Genomic DNA, 20,784 nt, shown 5'->3' with positions numbered 1-20,784 from the left:
TAGTGATGGCACACTTTGGAAATCAAACATAGTGTATACAAATTGCGATTTGTATTTTGCTGGTTTTGTCCTCAAAAATATTAAAAGATGTACTGCTATGGCAATTATATTTTTTCTACCCTTCACCCTTCCACTAGGCCGTCAGCTAACCATCTTCAACACCCAGGCTCAGATCTCCATTGGTGGGATGGACCGGGGGCGTCTCTTCCAAGGACAGCTTTCAGGCCTCTACTACAATGGCCTCAAAGTGCTCAGCATGGCAGCTGAGAACAATCCCAACATCAGAATCAATGGCAGTGTGCGGCTGGTGGGGGAAGTGCCATCCCTCATGGGTACAACACAAACAACATCCATGCCACCAGAAATGTCAACCACCATCATGGAGACCACCACCACAATGGCTACCACCACAGCCAGGAGAAACCGCTCCACGCCAAGTGTGCAGGTACGAATTGTGCGGACCACATGCTGAGATTGGTTGTTCTGCTGAGATTGGTTCTTTGTAAAGAAACTGATTTCTAGTGGAAAGCGATATTCTTTTGTTGGCAAAAAATGTGTAAGAATTTGAAAACACATCTAGCTAATAGCACTGAAATTGTGAGCGTGTAGATACAGCTGAATAACATGGTGTTAATGGTGTAAAATGTAACTCAACCGCCAAAGTGGTGATTGTATGTGTTGCTACGAGCATTTGGCACCTGTCTAAAAAATCACAGTTTATAACTGATTCTAACTGAGTTAATATGAAAATGTTGACCAAGTGTGGCAGTTCTTACCTATGTTTGGTTGACATTATTTCGTATCCATGCTTAAATTCTCTGACCCATATAGACATTATCCTTAACATGCTAAATTAAACATATTACCCTTCCTTCTCCTTTGCGTTTTACATGTCAACTCAAGAAGCTTTTATTGGTGATTGGTAAACAGACTAATATGTTTCCTTAAGCAGCAACTAAAATATCCAAATTCAAAATGAAAAATGAAAATACATTACAACAGTCGTGGCTCGCAGCTCCTAAAAGGGGCGGGGTGGGTGCAGCGCGATGGGGAGGGGAATGTGGGACAGAGGGATGTAGGAGCAGGGGGGGAATACATTACATTATTATTATTATTTTTTTTAACTTACCTTAACTCGTCACGCTCCGCTCCTCCATCTCTGCTGCCTTCGCTGCAGGTCCAGGCTCCCAGCCTGCCCTGTGCCAATCCTGACGCTGCTCTGAGCAGCGTCAGGATTGGCTTGGAGCGCCCAGCCTGGGCGCTTCCATGGACAGACAGGGAGCCTGCCTGTGCAGGCTCTCTGGTGTTGCCAGGCTGGAGACAGCTTATTGCACATGAGTGTTTGGCTGGCCCTAGATGGCCGGCCAAACACACATGCGCTCTGAGGGAGAGTGCTGAGCATTCTCCCTCAGTGCACGTCACCCCAATGCCCCGCCCCTTTCAGAACGAAAGGCTGATAAACATTGTTTATCATCTTTTTCTTTCTGAAAGGTTTGCAGCTTCTGCTGCTGCAGGGGGCGACGCTCCTCCGCCCATATGGAGGAGCCGCCCCTGCATTACAATGAAAAGAACAAATCGGATTATAAATACAAAAATAATTAATCAACATTCCTCTCCAACAATAGCAATTGTTTGTTTACACCTTGTATATGAAGAACAATTCTCATACAGTAAAGCAAGTAAAGCGAAAATTAAGGCACCAGCTGTTCCTCCAAAAATATGCTAGATAAATATGTTACTCTTCACGTCCCTTACGTCTGAAAAATCATACCTGCCATTTCTAAAATTTGTCACTGAAATAATTACATTCAGAGAAACAATACAAATTCAGATTGGGGCTGGGAGATCCAAGAGGGAACAGTGGAAAGAATATGGCTGTGAGTAAAATTAGTTAAGATCCCTTCAAATGCCCCTTCAATTATTCAAACAAGCATTGGCAATGCCTATAGATCAGGCTTTAAAGGAACATTTAATTGTAATGTGAAAAATTAAAAGTAGATAGCATGGAAATAGCTATGTATTTGTGTGGAAGCAAATAACAGTGTAAATAAATTGGTAGGCTAAACTGTCAGGTGACAATTCCACTGTCAAGCGTGCTGCTGCAGAGAGAAATACCATACATTATCTAGTTATCTAAGACACTTTAATTGCACTATAATGTTGTTTGTGTGCCCCTGAAACTTCAACCTCACACAGCTGGATAAGTAAACAAACTGATCAGAGCTGTGTGGAACACAGGCACTTTTTTGTGAAAGCACACAATGTCTGCCCAATAAAAACAAAAACCTCTGGCTCCCAACATGTGGGCAGTGCCAAAGCTCCTCTCCTGCTGATTCTCATTCTCACATAATTGTCTGGCAACAGCGGTACTGTCAAGCCAAAACATAAAAATCGTTGCATGCAAAAGCAATGATGACTACAAACCATACATTATAGTTTATAATGTTATCATTTTGAAATGAGCTAATTTCAAATCAGTTCATATTTGCAGGAGTGCAACAAATTGTGCCATTGTTTTAAATTGACATACTTTTTGTTTGCAAATGAATGTATCTGCTCTTACTTACCCCATTAATATTCATTATATCCTATAACTATGTGACAACATTTCAGTGTTGTTTTTTTCTCGCAAATCATGTGCCACTGAGAAACTTCCTGGCAGGTCTTTCTCACTGATCAATACAGCTATGGAGAAAGCATGTATTAATGTACACCAAATGCAAACTTCAAATTTTCTCTGGTAAGTGCAGTCTCCGTAGGAAATGAGAGGACTTTACCCATATGATCGTTTTGACTGATTGGTCCAAAAAGATCCCATTTGACCCATGTTTACTTGCATTTCCAAAGATGCTGTTCTTTGCTGTTTTTTTTTTCATCACTATAAATTCATTCCTGAGGTATTTTGTCTCTCAGATATAGGATGCCAAAGCCAGTGCTGCTTTGCTTTAGGATCTGCACTCCATTATGCTCATTAATGGTTTGAAATTCAAGCCCGGCTGAGTTGTAGAAGTCTTTTTCATGTAATGAAAATGCTGCATCCTACAGCTGTTGCAACATTTCAGCCTTTATTCTCGCCCCCACCGCCTTTAAAATTCAGGATGCAATTTATTATTGTTTTCAGAAAGAGATTGAACTTTCTATACACATTCAGACACGTTCATACACGTTCATACACTCACCTGCCCCGCCACACACATACAACATGCCTATGCTCTTAATGCAGACATCATCGAATCATACTCACCCAAGCTTTTAATGCTTCCTTACAAACACTGCATATATCTTCTTCCTAAGCCACCTGAACGCAGCTGGTATGGGTCCAAGATCCTATCTGTCCGCTCATGACAAGGTAGGTCTCGAACTGATTCCTGGAATGAAGGGGATGTTGCCGACTTAAAGCATTGTTTAGCGATTTTAGTGGGGGAAAAAGCATCCCGGTCAATGGAAGTGTTTCTGATTCATCAAAGTCTTCAGATCACTGTTCAAATTCTGGGTATATCAGACCAGCTTCTCTGTTAATAAAACTCAGAACCTCAGTGATATCTGGACTATAACATGCTACGAAGATGTTCATTTCAGGACAAGGCATATTTTTGAAGACTCTATTACAAGATAATAGCAGTGAGTCAACGGAGTTTAATGTGAATGTTTCTGTAACCATTTTTGGGCCTGGGTTAAGAGGCAGCATTGTGAATGAGATCCGCTCTATAGTTCTTAGACAAGTGGGCCAGCTGCACTATTACTATTCTCACAAGGATTGTCCTTTTCGCCTGCCTTATGATTCGAGGTAATGAAAACAGCTCTGCCTTCATTTGGAGTCCCTCAAGGTCCCTGATTTTCAACTACAAATGTGTTTCTTCCTTTTAGGGCAATTGGGGGAAAGTTCGGGTGTTTCGTACCACTCAGATGCTGATGGTAGTCTGCTGATGAAAGAAAAAAATACTAGGAATTACTCTGGATTACCAACTGCCTAAGGGGCAGCTCTTTTGGGACAACTGCATCTTGAAACTTTTGTAGAATGAAACAGGCGTGTGTTTTGCTCTGAAGTTTGAACACTTACACAAAAATGACTTGTGACCCAATAGGACTGCCACTGAAACTCCATCCTCGAAGATTGTTCTAAACTCAGTTGCAAGGCATATCTTCAATTCAAGAATGTCACCGCATAAGCCAGTCCTTAAAAGCCTTCACTGCCTTTAAGGCACTGAGTACTCATTCCTATGCAAAAAGCTCAACATAAGGCTGAGAAATTACTGACTGGATAAAATGTTCTCATATTCCACACAGAGCTCATGTCATCATCCAATATGAATATGATTAAGTCTTTCCCCTTGAACATATGCTTCTATGCAAGGTTCAGATTTTTGGTCGCGGCACCTTACAATGACACTTGCTCCCCAGTGCATGCTCTGAGTTCAAGAATTGCACCTCTCTGACAAGTTTTGAAAATCGAATGAATCAACTGTGCCTTATACTGTCATGTGCCACGGGTCTGCTTATACCTCATCCACAATTATTCATTACTTAACATATCTACCGTGAATAAGTGATGGTTTGGAGTTCTCATCGGCTTTGCCGGAAAAAGGCAATTATTTTGTTATTAATACCCTGGAAACCAAATTGAATGTTGCAATTATCCATTCAGATTTTGATAATATATCTAACCATCATTCCCAAAAATCTGGATAGCAGGAAAGTGGTCCAGGAACAAATGGTAAAAACAGGCGGGGTTAGATGAGAAAGAAGAAAACTAAAAAAGGAGAGGGGAAAAAAGTAAAGGTAAAAAAAAAAAAAAAAAGAATAGTTACCTCGCGAGGGATGGCAGAAACAGCTGTTTATAATTCCGGACATGATCTGCACCAGTATGGTCATTTTCACAAGTCCCATCAAGTCCAAGAACTTATCCAAACACCATATCAGGGGGAGTGGAGGGACAGTCTTTCCATCTCACTTGTTATTACAGTTGATGTCCCAGCACCTCAAAAAGTGCTGGTGTTGCTGTTTATGCTGAGGCCCTTACTGGCACTTTTCCTACCAATGGGCTTCTGATCACACAGAAATGCTACCCTGACTTCATTAAAATGAACAAGAGGCAACAAACAAAGCCTTTATTCTCTGCAGGGCTCTTCGCCAATTAAAAAACGCGTGTTAATCAAAAACTAATTTGACCACTGAGTGAACTTCCTTCCGCCATTCTTCTTTCGTCAGGACTGCAACAATGGTTTCTTATATAATCATATAAGAATAGCGTGCACAGTAGATATACTTACTGTCTCAATGTACCGTCTCACTCTCGCCGCCGTCTTCCGGGATCATTAAACATTCTATATGGATGGTCGCGAGGTGGACCACATAGATTCTGTGGGTGTCTTTGATTAAATGTTAGAAAGGGGTATTGTCTCAGCCTTGTCCCAGTTAATAAAGCACAATCGTTACCCATGAAGTCACCTGCGCCATTGAGTGGCTTAAAGCAACAATGACGTGGCGGGTGCACTATAGGCGCATATGAATCCAGAGCAGGCGTCACGTTTGCTTGACACAATCAGCATCTTTTTAAACAATTCCTAAAGTGGATTTGTTTTGGAAAAACAAAGAAAACTATAACTCTGAGGCACATGGAGTTTTCCTCTGGCACTTCGGTGCCATTATTTCCCCTCCCAGGTTGGTTCTGCCCTGCTTACTGTGGTGGACCTGGGCCGGGTAATCCGGCTAGCACCACTGTATACCAATGGTCCTTGGAGAGATGGGTTGCCAGAAGGGGCGTAGCTTGGTCAGTAAGACTGGGTGGGGGAGTGTGTGTGTGGGGGGGGGGGGGTAGCTTCAGATTTTTCAACAATCATGCTGACATATACTATTAAAATAGGTTTTATGACAAGCAGGCCGTATGAGGGCTTAAGGGGCAGTGGAAAGAGAGAATACGGATTGGTAAGGGCACTAAGTGAGAGAAAACAATATTTTGTGAAAAAAAAGAAAACATTTTTGCAAACATTCAAAACAGAGATTGGGATAGAGTGTGTTCTTTTTTTGTTTGTGTGCATGTAACAAATCCTGGTGAATTCACCTCAACATATCAACTGAAACCACATGTACCCAACTATTTACCAGAAACTAGATTTATTAGGGAGTATAGCACCCTAAACACCTCCTCTTGATTCTGTGCCTCTCGTCCTCTAACTGTGCGAAGATGCTGTGATCTTTATGAGTTTAGAGCTCTTCGAACTAATGGCATGGTTCCCACTGTGCCAAACTCTAAATCACACCTATAGTTACACTGAGCTAAAATGAAATGTGTTCAAGTGTCATACCTTTTTGTTGATTCACACAAATGTCATAGCAACTCTTTTGTAATGTGGGCAACGTCTGTGCATAGATGTATATATTCATGTTCAGGGGTGACATACTGTCATTTTCCTCTTACTCTAGGATTGCATTACTCGCATTACGCATATATTATGCACCTATATGGTTAGCAAAATATGCCAATTTCCCTATCCTTCTAACTTTATATTTTTGCAGCAAGTAGTATTGTTCCCTTAAATTTCCATTTCCTTCATTCGTCTGGTAAACATGGCATTGATCAGTGCACTTCTCTGCGCGTTCTTCACAACCTATAACTAATTCTTGCAGGTGTAAGCTGGTGCCCTGGTAAGCGTGGAAGTGGGTTTGTTAATCTTTTTGATTACCCAGAATGGGACCGATATGTGCATGTGCAACAGATCTGACGTTTATGTTCTGTTTCAATCCCAGACGAATGGAGGTTGCATATATTGCTCACATGTAGGCAGGTGCACACGTAAAAAAAACATTCCTTTCTTTTTAAAAAATAACTTGCATTTCGCTCATTTGTAAGTTAAAAGAACATGCTGAGTGTAAGGCTACCCTTTTTCTGTACTTTACACAGTGCAATCAAACACTGGCAAAGCCAATGGCTTTGCACCTCATTACAAAAGGTGAGAACTATTGACGTTGCCAATGCTTGCTACAGCCAATAGTGAAAATAGCTGGTTGGCCCTTAGAATGTTTAAATTGTGATAGTGAAATAAATATGGTTTATCAGCTGGGTACCGTCCCTGTCAAGGTCTGAGCTTTACTTTCTTTTGCTTGATTGAGTAATGCAGTTTAATTTGTTAAAAGTGAAGGTGTGCTTTCCAAATTTCGCCCTGTGCCAAAGCTCAATTCATAATAATATAGTTCACCCTGAACTGTAGGAGAAACAGAGACTGGGGAGTAAATGATGCCCTTAAATTCCATTGGCAAGACATTCACAATCTTGGTTGATCTCATGTTCAGTAAGCTGTTACCTTCCGATGTCTACCAAAAAAATCCCCTTTCCAAGGTTCCAAAAGCTTGAACAATAATTGTCAGGATCTTCTCTGTGATGGAACCATAATGAAGGAATTGCCCCTGGATAAAACGACATTGCAAAAACACCGGTGCTCTGGTGATAGTGAAAATGAAGTTGAAGTACACCATCCCCCGACTGAACACATAGGGGGTTATTACAACTTTGGAGGAGGTGTTAATCCGTCCCAAAAGTGACGGTAAAGTGACGGATATACCACCAGCCGTATTACGAGTCCATTATATCCTATGGAACTCGTAATACGGCTGGTGGTATATCCGTCACTTTACCGTCACTTTTGGGACGGATTAACACCTCCTCCAAAGTTGTAACAACCCCCATAATTTTAAATCCGAGTTATCTCCTGCATAAGATTGCTCTGATGTATCTTCTCGAAATGTGCAGATTTTACGATTCAAATAAAATGAGTAGGTCTGGCATTGCAAACATTTTAATACATGTAGAAAATGGATTTAAACCTGGTAATAAGGGTTCGGCTGTTACAAAAGACACGAGACCATGATAAAGTCTGCAAGACTGAGGAGCGATGGGTGTGTTTTTTGTCTTTGCTGCAGTATTCGCTTCTTCAGTTCCATGACAACTTCAAATTACTGTGTCAGGTGTCAACATGCTGGTCTCATCCCTATGGGTGCTCAATAAGGCTAGAAATTGGTATTCGAAATTGTCTGTGAGCAATCCTCTTTAACAGTAGCGCAGGGTAGGAAATGAAAAGTCACGCTGACCTAAAGGGGAAAGACTGTCTTGCTTTATTGAGAAATATGAAAAGACGAAAGAAAATATACTTCAGCTCATCTAAAAGGGGGGATCTCTCTGCACAATTTATCGCTAAATTCTCTTCTTTTCTGTATTCCTTTTGGCCTCGCATAAAGGTAGGATTATTTGGTCTAGTATCCATTTTCTCTATGCCCTTCGAGTCCCCAAAGTCGCCAAAGGGGAATTAGAATGATATTTATGAAAAACATGGTTAATGCTCGTTGCTCTCTTCCTGGTGGACACATATCACGAGGGCTTGCTTGTTATTCCCCAATAACGTATCCCTGTCCGTTGAATGAGGAATAAAGACAGAACTGCCTATCTATTCTCGTGTTCTAGACCGACAGCAACTCCACTGTCATACTCACTCAGTTATGGAACTCTTTCACCTTGTTTTAAGCATGATTCTGCGATTTTCCGTTTTTTTAAATAAAAAATGACTTATAGCTACTCTGTGGTGTCTAACATGGACATGTTCCCTAATCTCATTGTCATTTCAGTAATCTCATCAGTGCTTAGTTAGTCTGGGTTAGTCTACTTTCTCTGTAATGTTTCTATTTATATTCAGCTATGAAACGTGTTACAGGAAAGGATCATGCTTCTTTAATTTATGATAAAGAGCGTGGAATGGGTAGGGAAGAGGGAAAAAGGAGGTGTGTGTCAGGGAGACATAGGGCGTTGATAAGGAAATTGGGATTAAGGGTGGACTGTTTGCTTTAATTCTCTGAATTGACAGTGATGAGCTTTCTAATCAATAGCAACTTGTTATAACATTTTCTCAGCAGTTACTTCTACAAGTCAGAGTATGCATCTGAGAGACTATGAAGGAGCATCACTAGCAGGGAAGCGAAGTACACAGCCTTTGATGGAGACTAATCAAATTGCATGTCTTTTTAATTGGCCTTTTACTGAAGAGCACATGATAGAGGGGCATCAACAAGTTTGTCAAGGGTAAATCATCATCGGTGCACTATCAGTTTTGATGGGGCTTAAACAACATGGTCCAGGTCCATGATCTTTAGTAGTACTGTACTTGATTGAGCAGCTTCCACGAAAATCCACCTTGGAACCATCTTTTGTAAGATAGCACTTGACGGAGGAGCATAAGTGAGCCTCTTGAGAGTGAATAGCGTTCTAAAGTATTGTGCATGATGGAAGGACATCCTGATGCGAATGTCTTGGGTGAATGATCATCTGACTATCGGGCCTTTGTGGAGGAGTATGACAGACAGTATTGAAGAAGACTGGCCTTCAGATGACATATTGTGATCACGCATACCCAATAAGCCTGCTCCTAGTTAGTGGACTTCCAACAAACAATTCGTTATGAAAGTGTACCACATAAAATAGTTCATACTAGGGAATCTACAGTAAAGCTGCACATTACAGGCTGACATTAAGAAGACTCTACATAATTTAAAAGTACTGACTATTAAGAAGGGTGCCTAACAAAGACTGTTCATGGCTAATTCACAGCCTTCTGAATCATGCCTGCCACATTTGGAATGACTCCTTCTCTGAAGGCTATTTTCTCCAAATGTGCCTCCACCAATAATACAGAAGAATTACAGGCGATAGGGAACAATGCTGGCTCATCGTAGTGGCACGATGGACCACTTGGCATTGTTTTCAGTGATAAATCAGTGTTGATGTTCTTCTTGGACATGGCTGGCTCTGCCACATCCTCTTGGTCCTATGAGCTCCTTTAAGGTAGGACTGACTTGGCTGCAGCCTTCTAGCCTTCGTCAGGCTCTCCTGTCAGAGGGCTGGCTGTTCATTAAGCTTCTACCAGCATTTCAATAGGTTCTGTGACATGTCAGGCTTTGACACACCCCTTCAGATCACCTATGATATGTGACTGACTCTGCCCTGCGCCTACTCTCATTTCAGACTTTTCTGTGACATATCAGCCTTTGAAACAGCTACCAAGCCTTTCAGATGTGCCTGCAATGTATGACTGACTCCAACCTGGACTTACTAGGTGTTCAGAGACTCCTCTGACACGTGGGTGGGTAACTCCAGCCCTACTGGTAACCTTTTGAAAGCTCACCTGAAGTGACTGGCCCTACTGCAGCCCTTCTAACATTTTAGATGTTATGTCACTGCTAATGCCACAGGCCAAATAGTGTTTAATTCGCTCCTTAAAGTCAGTGCAAGGATGCCTTATTGTCTTGGGCAAAATGGCATTATGTTACCATCTATAAAAATGAGACGGTAATTGCTACTTTTAGGGACAATCTGTTCACTAGAGGTGGTGACCTAGGCTGTTTCTTGTTTTCCCTTTCGTTAGAACCACAAATTTGCATCTGACAAGTGGCAGACTCTACCCCAACCTAGCTGCACCCCTTCCATCACCTCTTCTGCCTCTCCAGTATCGTCTTCACCGGACCCTCCGCTCTTTAACTGCTGAAGTCAACACCTTACCCACTTTTGGAAGGCTCATCTGCCTTGTGGCTGCCTCGGCCCCAAGCTAGCCTTCCGGTAGCTCGCCTGAAGCTGCCCCAGCCCTTCGGGAGCTTCTCCTCCATGTGACTGACTATCCCAGAACCTCACTTCACATGGCTCTACTCCAACAGATTAGCCCTTTGGAGTTTCTGAATAATATATCTGACTCTGCCCCAGCCCTACAAATGAATTATTCAAAGGTATTTGATTGCGCCTTGGCCAGAGCGCCTTGGCCAGAGCTCAGTATTTGAGGCAGTAGGCTCCAAATAGCCACTATTCGCCATCACCTTTCAGAAGCTTGTCTGATAGGCCCTGTCGAAGCACTCCAGGCCTTTCCCTATAACTGATTCTACCCCAACCCTACCTTCACCGACTGCCGGCCTTTCTGTATCTCCTATTTCCCATAACGGACTCTACCCTCTCTTCAGCGACTCCTGGACTTTTTGTAGCCTCTATTCCTTATAACTGACTCTTCCCCAACCCTACTCTCCCTTCAGCCACTACAGGCCTTTCCGTACCTCCTACTCCCCATAAGGGACTCTACCCTCTCTTCAGCAACTCCTGGACTTTTCGTAGCCTCTATTCCTTATAACTGACTCTTCCCCAGCCCTACCCTCCCTTCGGGGACTACTGGCCTTTCAGTAACTCCTATTTCCTATAACAGACTCTACCACGGCCCTACTCTCCCTCCAGCGACTACCGGGCCTTTCGTACCTCCTGTTCCCCATAACAGACTCTACCCCAACCCTACCCTTTCTTCAGCGGCTACTAGACTTTCCGTAGCTCCTATTCCTGATACCTGACTCTGCCCCAGCCCTACCCCACCTTCAGCGACTCGCTCGGCATGTGCCTGTCCCTGCTCCAGTCAGAGGCGAGTTTGAGGCGCTGTGGCCCACAGATCTTTCCCGTATCCGTAGGGACTTTCGGGCTGTGGCCGCAGAATGGTCACAGGTGCGCGGGCTTGTCCCATCCCAGGCAGGCACCGGAAGCAAGTCCACGCATAAAGTAGGGGCTGCCGAGCCTCGGCCGCCCCTCTTTGCATTTCCAGGGCCGCGGCCCTGACCACCCCTCCCCAAGCCTACCTTCTTTTTGTTGCTCCTGGTCTCTTAGTCACTGGTCCTTACGAGCCTCTGGTGAGGTTCAACTACGGTCGGTGGCTCCTAAGCGATGACGACCGACCCGGCTAGCTGAGAGAGAGGCGCCCCCAGTTGTTACCATTTCACTCAGAGAGGAAATGTTTCGTCGTCTTTAATTTGTCTTATGGCTGCTTTGGAGAATAAGGCTGGCTCATAAAACTCATTTTTAATTCCTATCTTGAACTATAGAATTTACCGTCTGCTGCTGAGGAGGACCGGGACGTATGTTTCTGTGGTTAGTCATCGGCCCCGCTCCTGCTGTGTTATATGTTCCCAGGAAGAGGCGTCTCTCGAGCTGTCACGGAACGTGCACAGCTTTCTATTGTGGGTTGTGGCAGCACACATGGGGTGATAGACGGGGTGCATGATTCTGTGGTAAGGGCAGACACGAAGTCACAGGCAGTGTGCCGCTTCTGTTGTGTCACAGAATGTGTAGAGGTTTCTGTGGGCAGTGGGGGCGCCACACATGAAGTGACGCACTGCGTGCATGTATCTATTCTTAGTGAGAGTTTCAAAAGATGCTGTCGCACACAGTGTGCGTGTATTTATTATCAGTCGGAGGCACCCAGCTTCTATCACAGACAGTGTACGTGTATGTGTACTCCGTGAAAGGAACATGTCACACGTAATTTGTATGTCTCTATTGTTTGTCACCCCTCGTTTTGTCAGTGAGAGGCGCCCCTCGTGTTCTCTGAGGCAGTGGATTTGTGCAGTCAGTGAAAGGCACCTCTCGTGCAGTCGCACAGTGTGTGCATGTCTCTCATGTCATTGAGAGGCGCCCCTTCTGCTCTCTGAGGCAGCGTATTTGTGCAGTCAGTAAAAGGAACCTCTCGTGCAGTTGCACAGTGTGCAGGTCTCTCTTGTCAATGAGAGGCACCTATCGTGCTCTCTGAGGCAGTGTATTTGTGCAGTCAGTGAAAGGCACCTCTCGTGCAGTAACATGCACTTTCCTGTCGTCGGTAAGAAGCTCCACACAAGGGTGAATTAGTGAATGACATTTTTATGAAATGCACATCAGACCTTACATTGCTCGGTGTTTTGACGATACACAACTATACTGTAAATATCCATGAATTAGTCAGTGAGTTTCCATATCTAGTGATAAGTACCTCTTTAGAGCGAGCGAGTGAGTTTATATGGTGAATGAGAGGATCTGTGGAGTGAGGGAAAGTGATTTTTATGATCAGTGAGACCTATCCGTTTTGAGTGAGTAAGTGCCTTTCAGTGTCCAGTGAAAAATATCTCTCTCTTGAGGGAGCATGTATCTCTTGTCATTGAGAAGCACCCCCCCCCCCCCGTGCTTCCTGAGGGAGTGTATTTGTGCAGTCAGTGAAAGTCACCAATCGTGCAATCCCACACAGTGTGCAAGTATGTTCTGCCAGTGAGAGGCACCCCTTGTGCTGAGGCAGCGTATTGGTGCAGTCAGTGAAAGGCACCTCTCGTGAAGTCGCACATAGTGTGCATGTATCTCTTGTCAGTGAGACGAGTCCCCCGTGCTGAGGCAATATATTTCTGCAGTGAGTGAAAGGCAACTGTCTTGCAGTTGCACACAGTCTGCATGTATCACATGTCAGTGAGAGGCACCCCTCGTGCTCTCTGAGGCAGTGTAATTGCGCAGTCAGTGATTAACACCTCTCCTGTAGTCTCACACAGTGTGCATGTATCCACCGTTAGATAAAGGAGCCCCTCGTATTTTCTGATGCAGTGCATTTGTGCAGTAGCAAACAGGGGGCATGCATCTGTTGTCAGTGTGAGGCACCCCTCGTGCTATCTGAGGCCGTGTATGTGTGCAGTGAAAGACACATCTCATGCAATTGCACCAGTGAGCATGTATCTATTGTCAGTGAGAGGCACGTCTCGTGCAGTCGCGCACACCTTGTGCATGCACCTCTTGTGAGAGGTACTGTCCCTGCCTTCTGAAGCTGTGCATTTGTTCAGTCAGTGAAAGGAACCTCTGGTGCAGCCCCACGCAGAGTGCATTTATATCTTGCCATTAAGAGGCACCCCTAATGCGTTCTGAGGTAGTGCATTTGTGCAGTCAGTGAAAGGCACCTCTCGTGCAGTCGCACAGTGTGTGCATGTGTCTCTTGTCAGTGAGAGGCGCCCCTTGTGCTCTCTGAGGCAGTGTATTTGCGCAGTCAGTGAAAGGCACCTCTCGTGCAGTTGCACACCATGTGCATGCATCTCCTGTCAGTGAGAAGCACCTATCGCGCTCTCTGAGGCAGTGTATTTGTGCAGTCAGTGAAAGGCACCTCTCGTGCAGTAACATGCACTTTCCTATCGACGGTAAGAAGCTCCACACAAGAGTGAATTAATGAATGACATTTTTAATTAGTAAGTGAGTTTCCATATCTAGTGATAAGTGCCTCTTTAGAGCGAGTGAGTGAGTTTATATGGTAAATAAGAGGTTCTGTGGAGTGAGGGAATGTGTTTTTATGATCAGTGAGACCTATCTGTTTTGAGTGAATAAGTACCTTTCAGTGTCCAGTGAAAAATATCTCTCTTGAGTGAGCAAGTGAGTTTCTTTTTTAAATGAGAGGGACCTAACCTGAGTCAGTGAGCAAGTGGATGAGTGAATGAGTGAGTGTGTATTTTTATTTGGACATTTGGAGGGGTCTCCCTTGAACGTTTGAATACGCTTCTATAGTTATTGAAAGATCCCTTCTTGAGTGAGTGAATAGTTTTTTGTAATGAGTGAGAATTATCTTGAATGAGCAAGTGAGTTTTTTTATTTCCTTAGTGAGAGTTTTATGAGTATTGATAAGTATGTCTCTTAAGTGGATGAATGAGCTTCTATGTTAAGTGAGAGGGACCTCTCGAATAAGTGAGTGAGTTTATTTCTATATCCATTGATATGGAGCTCCTTAAAGGGGTTGTGTGAGTGTATGTTGTCAGTGAGAGCTACATTCTTGAGTGAGTGAATATGTTTTATGATGAGTGAGATGCTTATCTTAAGTGAGCAAGTGAGTTTCTGTGGTCAGTGAGAGGGAAATTTCTTGAATGAGTGTATTTCTCTGGCCATTAGGCAGGAGCGTTCTTAAGTGATTGAGTGAGTTTTTGTGTCCAGGAAGAAGAATTTCTCTTGAATGAGCGAGTGAGTATGTTTCTGTGGCCTTTGAGAGAGACCTTTCTTAAGCTGCCTAGCTTCCTTATTCTGTGAGAGCGACCTCTCTAGAATAGGTGAATGCGATTCTCTCACCATTGAGAGGGACCCCTCTTAAGTGGTTGAATGAGGTTCTAAGGTCAGTGAGGGGTACCTTCTTGATTGAGTGCTACTGTTGTATGATGAGTGAAATGTATCTCTGCAGTGAGCAAGTGAGTTTCTGTGATCAATGAGAGGGGCTTTTCTTGAGTAAGAGTGTTTCAATTGCCATTGATTGGGACCTCTCAAGTGGTTGAGTGAGTTTCCATGTACAGTGAGATGGACCACCCTTGAATGAGTGAGTATATGCTCTGTCATGACCACAATACGGCCTTTACGACGATTCTAGGCTTTTCTAAAAAAGATGAAATATTCTAGTGGGTACCCTGGCTTAGTTTGCTGTTGGAGGTCAAAGGGCCCTTACCCAGCCCCTTCAGTTCCAAATCATAACGCCATCTACAGGCGAAAGGGGGCGCTGGAACAAGCCTGGCACGAGCCCTCTCCTTCATCTTCCTGCTGAGGAATGACCTCCAGGTGAGAACCAGAAGGACGAGAGTGATTTTAATCTGAAGTACCAACAGGAGCCAGCCGTGACCGACTTTGGCGGCATAAATATATGAACTGACAGATCATTCCGCAAAATGTTCCGTAATGCACAATACCATTCCAATCCCCCCTTTATCTTGGAGCTGCCCGTGGTCCGGTGATTGATGAAACCCAGCCCTGCAAAAGCACCAGTTCAAGAGGGCCGGGGAAGCGGGGGGACTGACTGACAGGAAATATAGTTCCCCGGCTGGTTTTATTGGCTTTAATATTATTATATTTTCATACGGTTTGAAGAGCTAATCTGTCGGAATGACAGGCGAAGGCACATGGAACGTGCGAGGTGGGAGAAGTATTCAGGCTGCTAGAGGCCCAGATTCCAGACACAGACGGACCAGGCAGGGCTGTCACCGGCGCCATGACAGTCCACATCTATATAGTTCTAAGTGTCTCTTTTATGAGGTCAAATATCTCATCTGAGTTGTATTTCACAGGCCACAAAGACATATCCAATTTCAAGATGTTGACATGAATTGATACCACATCAGAAATACATTTTAGGGGAAACTGATAAGATTGCTAACTAGCTAAGAGAGGATAGTCAGAGAAAGGCAGAACGTGGACAACTGTGTGAGTAAAGTTAATAAAAAAAGCATTGGCAAAGTCAGTAGATCTCGCCTGTGGGTAAGGGGTTGGCTTTGGTAATCGCGTGAGGGTGGATAACGGGATGATGAAAAAAAGCACTGTAAATCAACCAGCATTGGCCGCTTCATAGCACTTGTTTTTTTCTGTCGGGGGGGGGAGAAGGAATAGCTGAGGAGTAACAGGGATTGGAGGGCGGGTGGGAGGGGAGAAGAAGCAGGGGGATGGTGGGGATAACTTAAAAGACAGAGTAAAGACATGGCCAGTGTTGACTGCCTCCAGGGCTGACTGACCTATAGGGCAACCAGGAACTGCCCAATGGGATGTTGTGACAAATGAGTATGTAGGATGTTTTTTTAGCAGTTGTGGGCAGGTTTTATGGCCAGGTGGGCTGATTTGTACCCTTTATTTCACTAATATTATAACTTTTTTAGCTATATATTTCACTAATGGGGGCCGCCTTTATTTTGGTGCTCGAACCTATCTTTTGTCTCAGTCTGACCCTGACCACATCATAGCACAGAAATAGTACCTGAATCACAGCTTGAGCAGTTAATTGGCAGCGGAGGGACACTAACCAAACCTAATGAATCTGTAAATGGTCCATGCACCACAAAAAGAAAAGGAAGTGACACATGGCAATGCTGCTCAGTGAGAAGGCAGCAAGGAAGAGCAACAATGGTGCCAACAAATGGTAAGAAATGGGCGGATTCCAAGCCCATTACTAAATACAAAAGTCTCACAATTGAGAACTCATGGGCTAATGCATTCTCACACAGACAAGACCCAAAAATGATGCAGCCAACAAAACTAGGAAAGAAAAGAAAAGGGGGGCATAGAACACTGGGTGAGAGTGTTGGCAAAAGATGGGAAGCTGGGTGAGTGCAGGGCCCGGAGCACATCATATTGAAGGAGAATGTGATACATAAAAAACAAGTATTGGCAAAGAAAATAGATATTGCTTTTGGGACTTACTGGCTTTACAATTTTTTTGGTGGTGCTGTTCATGTCTCCTGGTCTTGAAACAATCGACCTAATTTGATGGCACTTCCCTGCTGCATCACATAGTTTGTGTGAGTTGCACCTCACCCCATTCACTGCTGCCAGAGTAGAGAGCTTCTCACTAGTACAAACTTACTAGGCATAACCTAAACAAGGGCACTTTCTATGCAACGGGGTGGACGAGATTAGCCCTTTCACTAATGCCTACTGCATACGTATGTGCTGCAGGTGAACCCATGCACTACCACTTGGTAGGCATGAACTGCTGGTGAGCCTATGATCACTCTAGGGTGAGCATGTCCAGCAGGTGAATCCTTTCATCATAATGGGTGGGCATGAGCTGCAGGTGAGCCATTTCATTGCTATAGGGTGGGCATTTGCTACAGGCAAGCCCTTTCATCACCATGGGACGGGCATTTGCTGCAGGTGAGCCCTTTCATCACTATAAGGTGGACATAAGCTGCAGGTGAGCCCCTTCATCGCTATAGGGTGGGCGCGTGCCGCAGCTGAACTATTTCATCAATATAGGGTGGGCACGTGCTATAGCTGACCCATGAATCCTTTCATTTCTATAAGGTGGACTCATGCTGCAGGAGAACCCTTTCATCACTGCTAGGCGGGCATGTTCTGCAGGTCAATCCTTGAATTACAATAGGGTGGGCATGTGCTGCAGGTGAACCCTTTCATCACTATAGGGTGGGCATGTGCTGCAGGTGAACCCTTTCATTGCTATAGGGTGGGCATGTGCTGCAGGTGAACCCTTTCATTACTATAGGGTGGACATGTGCTGCAGGTGAACCCTTTCATTACTATAGGGTGGGATTGTGCCGTAGGTGAACCCTTCCATTACTACAGGGTGGGCATGTGCTGCAGGTGAACTCTTTCATTAGTATAGGGTGTGATTGTGTCTCAGGTGAACCCTTTCATTAATATAGGATGGGCATGTGCTGCAGGTGAGCTTATGCACTACTAATGGGTCGGCATGTGCTGCAGGGTAACCCTTTCATCACTACAAGGAGGGCTTGGGCTGCAGGTGAGTCTTCTCATTTCTATACGGAGGGCAGGTGCTGCAGGTTACTCCTTTCATTACTATAAGGTGGGCATATCCTACAGGCGAAACCTTTCATCACTATAGGGTGGGCACGTCCTGCAGGTAAACCCTTTCTTTACTATAATGTGGGCAAGTCCTGCAGGTGAGAACTTTCACTGGCTTTTCATTGCCACATAGTCAACAAATGCTGCAGGTGAGGCCTTCCACTTCACATTGGGGGCCTGTGCTGAAGACAAGGCTTTTCGCAACAGTGTAGACATGCGCCGCAGGTGAGCCCTTTCACTGCCACAGTGGTGCCATTTCAGGGGCATTTTTCTTGCCACATGGCTAGTTAATGCTTAAGGTGAGTTCTTCCACTGCCACGTTGTAGGCCTGAAGGGCTATTTAGCAACCGAAGAGAAGATATGTGCTGCCGGTGAGCTATTTACAACCACAGTATGGGTCTGTGCTACAGATGAGCCCTTTCACTACCACATTATTGTAGCACTGTATTGTATGTGCCGCTGATTAATCTGTTTATTGCATAGATTACTTACCGGTAATTTCATTACTCTGAGTCCAGACGTCCCTATTCCGATCACTACATCCCTCCCTCCCGCCTCAGGTACTTCATTCAAATGATTATAAAACTTGGTGTATTACAGGCTGTTTCCAGGTAAGCCAAAGCTATACGTACCAGGAGGGAGAGGTGAGGTTTGTGTTAAGTATATTTTTTACAGGAATTTGGGCTTAGAAAAGTGTCTGTGGAGGCATGAATGCCTCATTTCATAATGAGAAGAACAGGGAAGGGGACGAAGAGGTAATGATGTCCACACCCTTTCACACATGTACGAATTAACCTACTTCTGCAGATAGCACCTTCCTGGTGTTGTTACCCCCTTCCCTGGTTGATTACAAGCAAAGGGCACCAGATGGGGATAAACTTTGTTGAACCTGAGTAGCCATCCCTCCTTGCTCCCATGGCTGTCCACACTGTCGGGACTGGTAGCTGAGGGAATGCTGGATCGGGCTGCAGAGAGATAGGAAAAGGCAGGGACTTTCATTCATTTTAAAAGGTGCAATACAGGACAATAGTTATGCCAGCCATGATACGAGGACGATGAGCAGATAACTGATATGTGCGGGTTTGATGTCTTCCCTCTGTGCACCGATTTAACCAGGGCGCTCCAGAGTACAGTGTGATCAGCTTGAAGGTCACCCCCTTCTTCAGACAGTCTCTTTTGGGCTCACCATTCTTTGTTGACATCTCTCATGTCCCTTGCTTCAAATCCATTTACCTGCTTACTAAATAATTCATTTAAATGGCAAGTTCATGACAGAGTTTCACATTTGGTTCTGCTAATAATAGCTTCTGATTTTAAGCACTATAAAGAAAGGGTGCTCCTACTGACCGGACTCAACCTCGGAAGGGCGAACAGCCTTATGGGGATTTGAAGATATAATTTGCCAATTGCCTGTGCCATCTTGTTCAGCACTGAGTGTTGAACTCACTGAGCTACCCTGCTGGTTGAATCTATGCAGGTCTTATGCTTAGGTTTCTGTGTGCTTTTTACTTTCAATATCACTGGATGTTGAGAATTACTAGCGCTGGTGTTGGTGTTCAAAAGATGCCCTGCTAATGCACCTGTTTCACTCCAACTTCTTTGCCACTACAGAGTTTTAATCTCTGTTGTTGTTTGCCCACCACAACTGATTTTGCATAGATAGGTGATTCCCTCTTACCCACTGCTACATGAGACTCAAACACACCCTCCCTCAACTACAAACAGATGATAATGAAGCCGCCCTTGGCAACACAATACTTAACTCAAAGCAGTTGGGTTTTTGATAGCGTTAGAACACCAACTCTAGGGTTCCCGGTTGCCTAAGATCAATCACCAGCAATCTTCTGTCACCCATGCAGAGTAAAACAGAGGCAGGTCTCCAAGCAGCTGGTAACTACTTTAGGGGCGTGTAGTAGTTCTAAGATGCCACAGCATCGTTGGACTCAATGTACCACTGTCAATATGGCCGCCATTACCCAAGTATGTGGGTCTTTATAATGCAGCTAGGAAGAGTCATTTTACTGGTGCCAGAGTGCTTACAGAAAGTCCAAGAAACCCAGTGGAATGATTATGGTCTGCTGTTATTTTGCATATAGCGTGCATTACCATGAAATGTTTTAATAGGGGGTACATGGAAGAGTAAGAGGAGCCAGATGAGTTGTGTGAGAGAACAGGAGAAGAAAACATATAGGGAAAGAGAAAGGAACCGTGTGGCAGTTTTTCCTGAAAACTTTACTATCACACCAAAACAATGTGAAACAGCCCTGTGAACAGCTTTGGAATGGCATTAGACCAGGATGGTGGGGTTAGAGGGTGATGGTTGAAAACCAGATGAGAGATTGATGAAGAAAAAACATAAAAGGATTTCCCGACCACACATTCGCTACTGACTCTACCATCTAGAAATCTGTTGAAGGAGTCCAATGCTGGTGAAAATAGTTTTCAGGAGGCGTTTTCCATCAAAGATGGCCATTTCCACACCATTCCTGTCAGTGTGTTTTTTGTTCCTAACTTCCATGTAATCTAAAGTGTTAGCACTTTAGATTACCTGGAAGGGAAAACTAAAATACTCAAAGCTCTTTGAGAACACTAGTTATATTCTTTCATGAGCAGGCCTCCACTTTGGGGATCTGCCTTAGGAAAAAACATTAGTACCTTCAGGA

General features: G+C 44.3%; 1 protein-coding gene across 33 annotated transcripts in view; it reads left to right on the top strand.

Annotated features, from left to right (window-relative positions):
* NRXN3 (neurexin 3) overlaps window positions 1-20,784 on the top strand; it is a 1,990,994-nt gene that overhangs the window by 1,858,408 nt on the left and 111,802 nt on the right. For all 33 annotated transcript variants that reach the window (XR_011198826.1, XR_011198824.1, XR_011198825.1 and 30 more), the window contains one exon: window positions 138-445. Coding sequence is in view for 27 of the 33 variants with exons in the window: in XM_069208391.1 (XP_069064492.1) it covers window positions 138-445 (308 nt within the window). In the remaining 6 variants the exon portion in view is untranslated. The remainder of the gene's footprint in view (window positions 1-137; window positions 446-20,784) is intronic.

The sequence above is a fragment of the Pleurodeles waltl genome, chromosome 9, assembly GCF_031143425.1.
Source record: "Pleurodeles waltl isolate 20211129_DDA chromosome 9, aPleWal1.hap1.20221129, whole genome shotgun sequence".
Taxonomy (NCBI): domain Eukaryota; kingdom Metazoa; phylum Chordata; class Amphibia; order Caudata; family Salamandridae; genus Pleurodeles; species Pleurodeles waltl.
This window is presented reverse-complemented; position numbering and strand designations above follow the sequence as displayed.